The sequence below is a fragment of the Lynx canadensis genome, chromosome B4 (assembly GCF_007474595.2).
Source record: "Lynx canadensis isolate LIC74 chromosome B4, mLynCan4.pri.v2, whole genome shotgun sequence".
Taxonomy (NCBI): Eukaryota; Metazoa; Chordata; class Mammalia; order Carnivora; family Felidae; genus Lynx; species Lynx canadensis.
The window spans coordinates 126,548,481-126,560,778 of NC_044309.1; the positions used below are offsets into that span (position 1 = coordinate 126,548,481).

The 12,298-nt window shown below is 46.6% G+C and overlaps 1 protein-coding gene across 1 annotated transcript in view; it reads left to right on the plus strand.

The window, feature by feature from the left end:
- BTBD11 (BTB domain containing 11) overlaps positions 1–12,298 on the plus strand; it is a 315,533-nt gene that overhangs the window by 190,243 nt on the left and 112,992 nt on the right. The window contains exon 3 of the mRNA XM_030320460.1: positions 8,323–8,527. Within this exon, the coding sequence (XP_030176320.1) occupies positions 8,323–8,527 (205 nt within the window). The remainder of the gene's footprint in view (positions 1–8,322; positions 8,528–12,298) is intronic.

Below are 12,298 nucleotides of genomic sequence, written 5' to 3' on the forward strand. Positions count from 1 at the left end.
TATACGAAAGAAAACATATCACCTTGGTAAGCTTATTATCCTGATAATGCCAAGTCATGCATGCCGTAACTCAAAATTCAGAAACTATAGACAAGTCGGAAGGGAATGCCACCCACAATCCCACTAGACAGAGAAATCTTTGGTCAATATTTTGGAGGTTGTTTGGAGTGTTGGGTTTTTTTTCTTTTGATGTTTACTCAGTGCAGAGTTTTTAAATAACATAATCCATGGGGGAATGGAAGGGGAAAAAATAGTTTCAACCAGAGAGGGAGGCAAACCATAAGAGACTTGTGAATGCGGAGAACAAACTGAGGGTTGATGGAGGGCGGGGAAAATGGGTGATGGGCATTCAGGAGGGCACTTGTTGGGATGAACACTGGGTGATGTATGTCAGCGATCACGGGAATCTACCCCCAAAACCAAGAGCACACTGTATACACTGTATATTAGCTAACTTGACAATAAATTAAAAAAATAATAATAATAATGATAAATAAAATATAAATAAATAACATAATCCTGATCTCACAGTATGCGATTGTGAATTTCATTTGTTTTTCAACTTTACTTAACAGGAGTATTTTTTTTGTGTTATTTCAGTTCTGTGTAAACATTTTTAATGACTGCATCCATTTATTATTTCATCACATGGATGTACCAGAGCTTATTTAACCATGCTGCTATTTTTAAACATACATTTCTTTGTCAAATTTTGGATCCCATAAAGAAGGTTGGGTGAAAATCCTTGTGCATAAAGATTTGCTGCATTTTGGGTTCTAACACTGGGAAGGATTCCCAGAAATGGAATTACTCAATCAGGGCATGGAGCATTCATTAACCGGATTGCCTCGGTATGGACTTGGAGCTGACCACAGCTGCATTGGGCCGTCTCTGGAAGAAGAGTAGGATGTAGGGTGAGGGCACAGGCATTAGAGTCAGATAGACCCAGATTGGACTCTTGTCTCTGCCTCAGTTTCCTTATGTGTAAAATAAGATTTCTGAACCTTGGCATTATTGACATTTGGAGCTAAGTTCTTTGTTGTGGGGACTGTCCTGTCCATTGTAGGATGTTTAGCAGCATCCCTGATCTCTATCCATAGGATACCAAGTATCAGGCCCTTGGGTATGACAACCAAAAATGTCTCCAAACTTTGACAAGTGTCCTCTGGGAGGCAAAATCCCCCCAGCTGCAGATTAGTGCTGTAAAACTGGTCTAACATAACACATGCTTTGCAGAGCACATGAAGATTAGAAACAGTGCCTGTGAGGTGCTTACTCACTGTCCCTGGCCCAATGTAGGTGCTCAGTGAATGGCACCTGTTACTACTGTTTGTAACAATAGTGACAGTGACATTTCCCACGCTGGATGCTACAGAGATGACACCCAGGAGGACACCCAGGATCAGCTTGGAGGCCACACCCAACTCTCAGAGTCTCTGGGTCTTTGGTTCTTTGGCCAAGCACCCAGCAGTTTACTGTTCTCCTTCCAGAGGTTACCATGCATCCTACGATTTAGAAACAGAAATGCTCCTCAGATTTTCCTAATGGGGGCCTTTCTCCCTTCATTTCTTCCCCCCTACTCCCCCCCTGTTGTTTGCAGCCCAGCTTTCCTCCTGAAGGCTGTGAGTGATGTGCTGAGTCAGTTATTGGGGAGCCCAAGTCCTTCCACCTGCACCCCCCCTGGGAGTGAGGGGGGCCCTCAGACCCTGCCTCTTAAGTGCAAACTCACTGGAAATCCAGCATCTCTGAAAAGTTCACCCAATAGGTTTTTGTGGGTTTTTTAAAACTTTTTATTTAAATTTTAGTTAGTTAACATACAGTGCAATATCGGTTTCAGGAGTAGAATTCAGTGGTTCATCACTTACATACAACACCCAGTGCTCCTCACAACAAGTGCCCTTCTTAATACCCATCACTCATCTAGCCCATATCCCACCCACCTCCCTCCATCAACCCTCAGTTTGTTCTGTATCATTAAGAGTCTCTTGTGGTTTGTTTCCCTCTCTCTTTTTTACCCCTTTCCATATGTTCATCTGTTTTGTTTCTTAAATTCCACATATGAGGGAAATCATATGGTATTTGTCTTTCTCTAACAGACATATTTTGCTTAGACTCTAGCTCCATCCATGTTGTTACAAATGGCAGGATTTCATTCTTTTTGATGGCTGGGTTATACTCCAGTGTATATACATACCACAGTCTTCTTTATCCATTCATCAGTCTATGGACATTTGGGCTCTCTCCATAGTTTGGCTATTGTTGATAGTGCTTCTATAAGCATTGGGGTGCATGTGCCCCTTCGAATCTGTATTTTTGCATCCTTTGGGTAAATACCTAATAGTGCAATTGCTGTGTCATAAGATAGTTCTATTTTTAGCTTTTTGAGGAACCTCCATACTGTTTTCCAGAGTGGCTGCACCAGTTTGCATTCCCATCAACAGTGCAAGAGGGTTCCCCTTTCTCCACATCCTCACCAACACTCGTTGTTTCTTGTGTTGTTAATTTTAGCCATTCTGACTGGTGTGAGGTGGTATCTCTTCATGGTTTTTATTTGTATTTCCCTGATGTTGGGTGATGCTTAGCATCTTTTCATGTGTCTGTTAGCCATCTGGATGTCTTCTTTGAAAACGTTGTCTATTCATGTCTTTTCCCCATTTCTTCACTGGATTCTTTGTTTTTTGGGGTGTTGAGTTTGATAAGTTCTTTATAGATTTTGGATCCTAACCCTTTACCAGATATGTCATTTGCAAATATCTTCTCCCGTTCTTAAGCTGCCTTTCAGTTTTGTTGTTCCCTTCACTATGCAGAAGACTTTTATCTTGATGAGGTCCCAATAGTTCATTTTTGCCTTTGTTTCCCTTTCCTCTGCCTAAATGTGAGACAGGAAGCCATCAAAGTCCTAGGGGAGAATACAGGCAGCAGCCTCTTTGACCTTGGCCATAACAACTTCTTACTAGACACATCACCAGAGGCAACAGAATCACCCAGCAGTTTTTGAGAGTCCCCAGGTAGCATCTCACATATAGCCATCCCTTCCTCTGGCCTTGCTGTGGCTCACTCTGAAATCTTGGCCTCCCATGAATCTGTGTGAAACCTCACACTGTGCCCCTGCCCACAGCTAGGGCCACCTTTAAGGACCCTGACATCACAGCCAAGGGCAGAACTGGGAAGTCTGCAATACTTTCCAAAGCTGCTGGCCATTGACCCTGTCTGCCATGGCCTCTGTGCTTGTCCCCACTCTGTGCCCACCAAGGATGTGGTTACTGACAGATGCCAGTTAAACATGGGCTAAGCTTTTCTGCCAAAATTCTGGGTGTATCCAAGTCAGCCATGATCTCTGGAGCTCCTGATGAGCTACCAGTGAATGAAGACCCCTTCTCTCCTACCATCATGGAGGCAGTGTGATATAGTGGCTAAGAGGCCCAAATCACAGTGGTTTGAAGCTCAGTTCTTGCACTCAGTAGCAGTGTGACTTAGCCAAATGATTTCCCTGGACTCAGCTTCCTCAATTGTAAAATAGATACGCTATCAGGACCTACCTCATTGGGTTGTGTGGCACCTAAAGGGTATCATGTGTATAAAACTATCAGAAGTGTCATGCCCACAGGAGCACCAAATGTCTGTCTGCTGTTGCCCATCAGAGCCTCATCCTCTGGCCGCAGAGCCCAGCTGCGTGGCTTCTACCCACTTTCACAGCTTTCCAAGAAAAGCTCTTTCAGCTCTGCCATCGCCTGGGCTGGAATTCTGATCTGAGAGACCAGGCTTCTGTTGGTTCCATAACCAGCTTCCTGCCTATACGTTGCTGGTTACTTATGTGCCCCTCCAGGCTCTCTTCCCTTAGGGCAATTTATCTTCCAAGAGGCTGCGGGGTCATTTATGCGGATTGACCCATCAGCCCCCACACCCTCCTGCAGACCAGTCGGACTCTGAGACCCCTCAGCTGGAAGCTCTACTCTGTCAGCAGAGGCTGACCAATCTCCTGAGCCCCGGCCCATGGACTCCGCAATGGCATATGTTTTGGGAGACTTGGGATTTAGCCTTCAAACACTTCACCAGAGTTTTTCAAAGGCCACGCCCTGAGGTAGATTCTAGATAAGTGCCTTTATGGAGGGACTGTGGTGTAGTGACAAAGAACATGAGCCCTGGAGGCCTAGTTGGAGTCACAGCCTGCTACTTCCTGAGTGACACCTGGGCCAATTGCCCCTTGCCTTGATTTTCCCATCTCTGAAGTGGGTGTGTGTCCCATATGGTTCTTATATAATTAAACTGGAAAGTGTATAAGTGGCCTGGTAGCAGGTTCTCAATGTATCGTGGTTCCCACTTCTGCTGCCACCTCCATCTACCTCATATCATCCTCCTCATCAGAAAAGTCAACACATTGTCATTGTGCCCAATCCCACCCTGGACCTGCCAATCTGTTGTTTTCTTCCAGACTCCTGCTCAGCATTGGCCAACTGGGCTCTTACATTGCCAGTGCTTAGAGCCGCCCCTTACGAGACAGACTGACATGACCAGCCTAGAAGCAGGCTCCTGGCTTCCTTTTTCCCTCCCTCCCGAGGAGCATGTTTCTAAAAGATGAAAGGGTAGAGAGAAGAGGGAAGAAGAAGCAGTTAAGGACCTAACTGCACCCCAAACACATGCCTGGGGTGAGCAGCTTTGTAGCATTGATTCCTAATGATGTCAACCCCAGCATGAAGCTGCAAGTCAGGCACTGGGTCAGGGCATGGGCTGGACTGTCCCTGCATGTCCCAGGCACACACCTTCCCGATCTCGCCATCCAGAGAGAAGGAAGAGCAGTGAGCCTAAGAGAGCTGTTTATTTGGTGCCAACAGTGTGCCAGGCATTTCCTCATTCTGCGTGTGACCCTCACAACCACCTGATGGGGGCGTATCACTTCCCACCAGAGAGGTTGAGCAACTTGCTGGGCTGTACACAGAGGAGTGGCAGAGCTGGGATTTGAATCCCTTCCCCTGCCTCCTACCTAACTTTGAGCACTGGTTCTCCATATTTTCCACCTGCAGGTCCCTTTGGGGTCTTCCCTGTCCACCTACTTCTAAAAGAGAATTTCCTTCTCTGACTCTTTTTTTTTTTTTTTCCAGTTTCTTGGGCATATTTTCCTGCTGTGGGGAATGGATGGAGACAGGGGGTCAGGCTCTGAGCTAGGCATGGCAAGATGCAGGGGAGAGTAAGGAAGCGACCCCCCCACTACTCTCTGTTCAACCCCTGCATCTGCTTGCTGTCCAGACGTTAAGCGTAGTGGGTTGTACTCTGGTTAGGTTGACCTGCTAAGGCCTCAGGACTCTGACAACATGGAAGTTTCTTTTCCTCTGAAAACCCCTATAAGAAATAGTGGCCACTTGGAATCTTGTCTCAAGAAGGATTTAGAGGCTACATCTACACTTAGTGCATGAGAGCTCTGCAATTGATTAACCATGTCTGCCATGGACATGGAATGGAAAGGGGAATATTTGCCATTTCTACCCTTAGCTGAGACCTCATCTCCATAGTTGACTCCCCTAAGGGGGATAAATGGCCCTCTTGTCAATCTTTTGAGGGAGTGGCCTCACTTTCTTGGCTTTGGACTTTAGGTCGAAGTGTCATGTTAAAAGGTACAGCTGGATGACAAAGAAGTGATAGACTCTGCAGGCCTGGTTTCAACTGGGCAGTGAAGGATTGGGAATGGGGAAGACAGTCTCCTTCCCTTACTGGGGGTTCCTGGACAGAGTAGAGGGACAGTAAATTCCAGCAGGAGTTGATGTTTCAGTCTTGAGTGTGAGAGCAGAATTCCTTCTTCAACATCTTTTCTCTTAAGGCCTTCAGCTGATTAGATGAGGCTCGCCACCCACATTTTGGAAGATAGTCTGCTTTTCTCAGAACTTACTGATTTAAATGTTAAAGGTTAATGTGAAAAATACCTTCACTGCAACCTACAGATTACTGTTTAATCCAACAACTGGGTACCATAGGCTCACCCAGTTGACACATAAAATTAATCATCACAAATATATTAGTTGAGTGTTTCCCAAAGTGTGCAACACATGCTACTGGATGAGTGGAACAGAGAAGTACATTCAATAACATGGGTCATGGAGTGATCCTTTTAAATTCTATTTTATTCAGTCATATGTGGAATTTAAGAAACAAAACAGATGAACATATGGGCAGGGAAAAAAAGGAGAGAGAGAGAAGCAAACCCTAAGAGATTTTTTTTTTTCCCATGGGAGACTCTTAATGATAGAGAACAAACTAAGGGTTGATGGAGGGAGGTGGGTGGGGGATGGGCTAGATGGGGGATGGGTATTAAGGAGGGCACTTGTGAGGAGCACCAGGTGTTGTATGTAATTGATGAATCACTGAATTCTACTCCTGAAACCAATATTACACTATATGTTAACTAACTAGAATTTAAATAAAAATTTGGAGGAAAAAATAAAAAATGAAAAATTCTATTTTAATTCTCCTTGCTTCAAGAAGAAAGGCTCTATTTGGTAAGAACCCCTAACACTTCTCTAACACTTGTTGTTTATAACAAAAAAAAAACCAGTATGAGAATTCAGCTATAAATTAATTATATGGTTTTGTTTTCGTTGAATTAACTTTTATAGTGATCTTGTGTTTATGGCAAGTGATACTGATCATCCATTTATAAGTGACAGAACATTTCCTTCAGACCCATACTTAAAAAAACTAAATGAATCCATTTAAAATTAAGTAAATGAGGGGCACCTGGGTGGCGCAGTCGGTTAAGCGTCCGGCTTCAGCCAGGTCACGATCTCGTGGTCCGTGAGTTCGAGCCCCGCATCGGGCTCTGGGCTGATGGCTCAGAGCCTGGAGCCTGTTTCCGATTCTGTGTCTCCCTCTCTCTCTGCCCCTCCCCTGTTCATGCTCTGTCTCTCTCTGTCCCAAAAATAAATAAACGTTGAAAAAAAAATAAATAAAATTAAGTAAATGATGGCACAGATGATGCTTGGATGTAGTTGCACTTGAGAAGGTGGTATAAAATGGCCCAAGTTTGGGGAACACCATCTCAGCCTAGAAAAGACAGGAATTCCAGACCCAGCCAGCCTCCCCACAGGAAGATCCTCCCTGTGCGGCCAGCCTGGGGGCATGCAGATTGGTCTGATGAAGGAGAAGACTCCTTCCCTTTGGAGAAAGCAGGGGAAAGACTAGAGTGTTCCCAGGACTTGCTAGTGCTGGGAAGAGTAAGACAAAGCCCCCCGCCCTCAAGGAGCATGGTTCAGTGCGTGGATTCTGGAGCCAGACTACCTGAGTTCAAATCCTGGCTCTGCCATGTATGGCTGCCGTGTACCCTCGAAAAGTTGTTTGACCTCTTTGGGCCTCTGTTTCCTTATCTGTAAAATGGGTATATGAAGGTACCCACTTTAGGGTGCTGTGAGGATTAATTGAAGTACAATATAGTAAGTGTCATTTAAGACTGAGTTTCTATCACTGGGAAAGACTGACAAAGAAATGGCAATCCTAACACAGTGCTCTAAATGCTGTGATAAGAAAGTACAGTGTGATAAACACACAAGGGAGTGAGGGAGATTCCAGGAGGACTTCCTTGAGAAGTTAATACATAAGCTCATACCTGGATGATCAGTAGGAATTAGCCTGGAGAGGAGGAGAAAAAGAATATTCTAGATAGAGGAAATAGCATGTGCACAGGCTCAGAGGCAAGAGACAGTGTAGTCCATGACCATACTTGTGACTGCAGGGAAGACAGTACTGGCTACAGCAAAGGATGTGACAGAAGGTGTGTCCCAAGGTGATGTACACAAAGGGCTTCCTGTGCCTTGTTAGAAGCAGTGGGTTCCAGAAGGGCAGGACTCTAATTATCTTAGCAGCCCTCTGTGCTTCAAGTGCAGCCCAAACCTGGCAAGCAGGGACAGTCATGTGGTGACTGAACAGATGCTTTCCTCTCCACTCGATGTGAGACCTGGAGGTCCCAGAGGACCACTCCAGTTGAATGAGGGAGTCCCAGGATTAAAAATCTCTGCAGAGGGGCGCCTGGGTGGCTCAGTCAGTTAAGCATCTGGCTTTGGCTCATGGTGATCTGGCAGTTTGTGGGTTCGAGCCCTGCATCGGGCTCTGTGCTGACAGCTCAGGGCCTGGAGACTGCTTTGGATTCTGTCTCCCCCTCTCTCTCTGCCCCTCCCCCACTTGTTCTCTCTCTCTCCCTCTCTCTTTCTCTCTCTCTTTCAAAAATAAACATTAAGAATTTTTTTTAATAAAAGGAATCTCTGCAGAGATGTTCAGCACATCTTCTCTGCAAGTCATGACTGCCTTGACAAGGATCTGAAATCTTACTTCTGTCCACAGGTGACCTGGTGTCCCGAGCAATGCATCACCTGCAGCCCCTCAATGCCAAGCACCATGGCAACGGCACCCCCCTGCACCACAAGCAGGGGGCGCTCTACTGGGAGCCAGAGGCCCTGTACACCCTTTGCTATTTCATGCACTGCCCGCAAATGGAATGGGAAAATCCCAACGTGGAGCCTTCCAAAGTCAACCTCCAGGTGGAAAGGTAAGATCTGCCTTGGCTCCGGATGGCCAAAGAGAGGAGCTCCTCTGGCCAGCACCACCTTGCAGTGGGTGGGTGCTTTCTCCAGAGTGGCAGAAGGGTACAAGAGGGGAGCCATGCTGGTGGTCACAACTGCACAGTGCCCAGAAACTCGCTGGAGGGGTCCAGGTTGGAATCTTGTGCTCTAAGGGGTGTCTGAGACCCAGGTGGGGTCTTTGAAATGGGTTTGCATAGGGTTGATCCAGTTTGGGTTAAAAACGGCCTGGGTCAGAAAGGTGGATTTGCAGATTCTGAAGGCGTAAGGGACTCTGCTGTGCAGGGTGGCTCCCTTGTGAAGGCAGCTTTGGGGGAGACCAGCTCCTTGGGTGGGAGGTGTCTTCATTTCCTCCTGGCTGCCCTGGGGACTCCCTTGGGGAACCGTAAACACCTGCTCAGCTGAAGTGGGTCCTGAGGTGGCCAGGAGACTGGCTGGCTCAAGCAGAATTAAGGGAAAGGGAAGAAGGGAGGGCTTCCAGGGAGGGGACACTTCCTCAGACACAGCTTCTGACCCTCCCAAGCACAGTCCCTCCACTTCTCTGTGCCTCAACTTCCCTTTCTGTAAACCAGTGGCTGAACTAAGTTGTTCCCAGGTCCCCTTCTGTCTGGAAAGCCCCAGGACGGTTTCACCCTCTCAGAGGCAGAGTATCAGAAACCACACTGGGAACACCCCACAGAGCCCATCTCCCCACAGCGCCTCACAAGTCGGGCCCTGCTTCCACATGAGCCTGTTTGCTGCAACTACTCTAGTAGTGACCCATTTATCAAAAGAGTGGTTAAGAGAGTGGGCTCAGTGATCCAGAGAGTGGGTTCAAATCCTGGCTCTTCCAATTAAAAGTCAGAGGAGGGGGAGGGCCTTGGGAAAGCACCCTAACCTATCCATGCCTCAGTTTCTTCATCTGAAAAATGCGGCTACCAAAAGTAAGTCCTTCATAAGGCTGTTGGAGGAGTGAGTGAATTGAACAGTGCCCAGCACACGGTAAATGCTCAGTAAAGGTTCACTTTTGCTTCTGTTGTAGATACTATCTGCATTTTGGTGGACTCAATGCAGTTTTCTTTTCTCTGTTAAATGGTTCCAAGCAATTTTGAAATGCTCATTGGCTGCTTTGCTGCTGCAGGAATGGACTGGGGCTTCCTTGGGCTTCCTTTTACAACCATGTCTCTTGGCTTTCATTTCAGGGAAGAGAATGGAGCACGAGTTAGACAAAAGTTGCTGAGTTTTTGTTCCTGTTTTGTTTTTAAGAATCTCAAGTTAGCATGAATATTTCAATCCAGTTTGGAGTTAGCTTCATCAGGCATCCCACGGTCTAGGCCAAATCAGTGGGTACCCTACGTGTATTTCCACATGCCGAAGATGCCCGAATTCAGGGGGCCAAATGCTCCTTGTCCCTGGGCAGAAAATAACTTCAGTCAGAGACACCAGGAGTGCTTTCTGTGAATGTGCAACCTTAGTGCTGAGAGAATGGGAGCCAGCAGCCTCGGCCTGTGGAGCATCTAGCTCTTAGGCATACCCCCCTGACAGCCTGTGGGACAGTGAGCATCTCTGACTTACCTCCTGCCAACATGCACTTGACCCCCAGATGACTCCCTTCCAACTCCAGCTAGACAGCACCTCCTCTGAGCTCCAGAACCTCCTCGTCCTAGTCAGCCTCAGTTTCCCCATCAAGTCTCACACTCTTAGACTGGTTCTTCTCATCACACCTTATTCTTTTCCACATAACACTTACTACAGTTGATAATCATAATTTCGTTACGTGTTCGTTTATTGCCCGTCAGCTTCATGAGGGCAGAGAACACATCTGTTCTGGTTGTCCCTCCACACCTAATGCCAAGCTCAACATCTGGTGCTAGGTGGGGAGTCAGTAAATTTTTGTAGAGAGAACGAATGAACCCATCGACCTAGCTGCCCGTGGAACATGTCCCTTTGTGCGTGCTCACAACTACCCCACATCTGAAGTTATCATCTTTTCTCTGAAACCAGCTGTCCTTCCTTTCTCCCTCATCTCTAAGGGTGGCATCACCACCAACCCAGAAAAGTGGGCCTCGCCCCACACTCTTTCCTCCCCCTCACCCCGTCCTGCAGCCACTGGTCAACGTGTGTTACTGATGCCGCACCTGCAACATCTCTCATTGCTCTCTCCCTTCCTTCCCAGATTGCTGCCACTGTGTGGTTGGGTACCTTGTTCCCTCTTACTTCTGTACTGCATTGGATTTCTAAATGGTCTCCCAGGATGTAAGGCTTAATATCCTCTGACCAGCTCCATCGTCCTCATAGCCATCAGACTGAAACTTCTAGAATAGGAATCTCATCATGTGATGTACTCCCTGCCCCTACACAACACCCGTGCATGGCCCCATTACATCTTCCCTTACACGGCTTCCACCTTCTCTTCTGGAATCCCTTTCAGAATTCAGAGTGTAGCTGGAGTGGCTATAAGTCTGGGAGACCTTCTGAGGTTTCCAGACTTTCTGGGACAAGATGTGAAGATGCGTGAACTTTGAGGGAGAACAGAGTAAAGAGAACATGGCCCAAAATGCTATGGAATCACTTCTGTCTCCGTCTTTCCCTTCTTCTTTGGTTGGTTTTTCAGAGGTCATCACAAAATGCCGAGTGGAACTTGACATTTTTTGAGTTGTGTTACTTTGGTCCTCTGGAAAGAATATGGATTTGGAAACTAGGCTGACCTTTGGCTTTGGGATGCTTTGGCTTTGCATTCCAGCCCTGCTTCTTCTGGATCTGAGACCTTTTTAAAAAAAAAAAATATGAAATTTATTGTCAAATTGGTTTCCATACAACACCCAGTGCTCATCCCGACAGGTGCCCTCCTCAATGCCCATCACCCACTTTCCCCTCCTGCCCACCAAGAGCAACCTACCCCCCACCCCCAGTTTATTCTCAGTATTTAAGAGTCTCTTACGGTTTGCCTCCTTCTGTCTCTGTAACTTTTTTCCCCCTTCTTCTCCCCCATGGTCTTATGTTGAGTTTCTCAGGATCCACATAATGAGTGAAAACATATGGTATCTGTCTTTCTCTGCCTGACTTATTTCACATAGCATAACACTCTCCAGTTCCAACCATGTTGCTGCAAATGGCCAGATTTCATTCTTTCTCATTGCCAAGTAGTATTCCATTGTATAAATAAACCACATCTTCTTTATCCATTAATCAGTTGATGGACATTTAGGCTCTTTCCATAATTTGGCTATTGTTGAAAGTGCTGCGGGGGCGCCTGGGTGGCGCAGTCGGTTAAGCGTCCGACTTCAGCCAGGTCACGATCTCGCGGTCCGTGAGTTCGAGCCCCGCGTCAGGCTCCGGGCTGATGGCTCGGAGCCTGGAGCCTGTTTCCGATTCTGTGTCTCCCTCTCTCTCTGCCCCTCCCCCGTTCATGCTCTGTCTCTCTCTGTCCCAAAAATAAATAAACATTGAAAAAAAATTTAAAAAAAAAAAAAAAGAAAGTGCTGCTATAAACATTGGGGTACAAGTGCCCCCTGTATCCCTTGGGTAAATTCCTAGCAGTGCTATTGCTGGGTCATAGGGTAGATCTATTTTTAATTTTTTGAGGAACCTCCACACTGTTTTCCAGAGCGGCTGCACCAGTTTGCATTCCCACCAACAGTGCAAGAGGGTTCCCGTTTCTCCACATCCTCGCCAGCATCTATAGTCTCCTGATTTGTTCATTTTAGCCACTCTGAGTGACGTGAGGTGATATCTCAGTGTGGTTTTGATTTGTGTTTCCC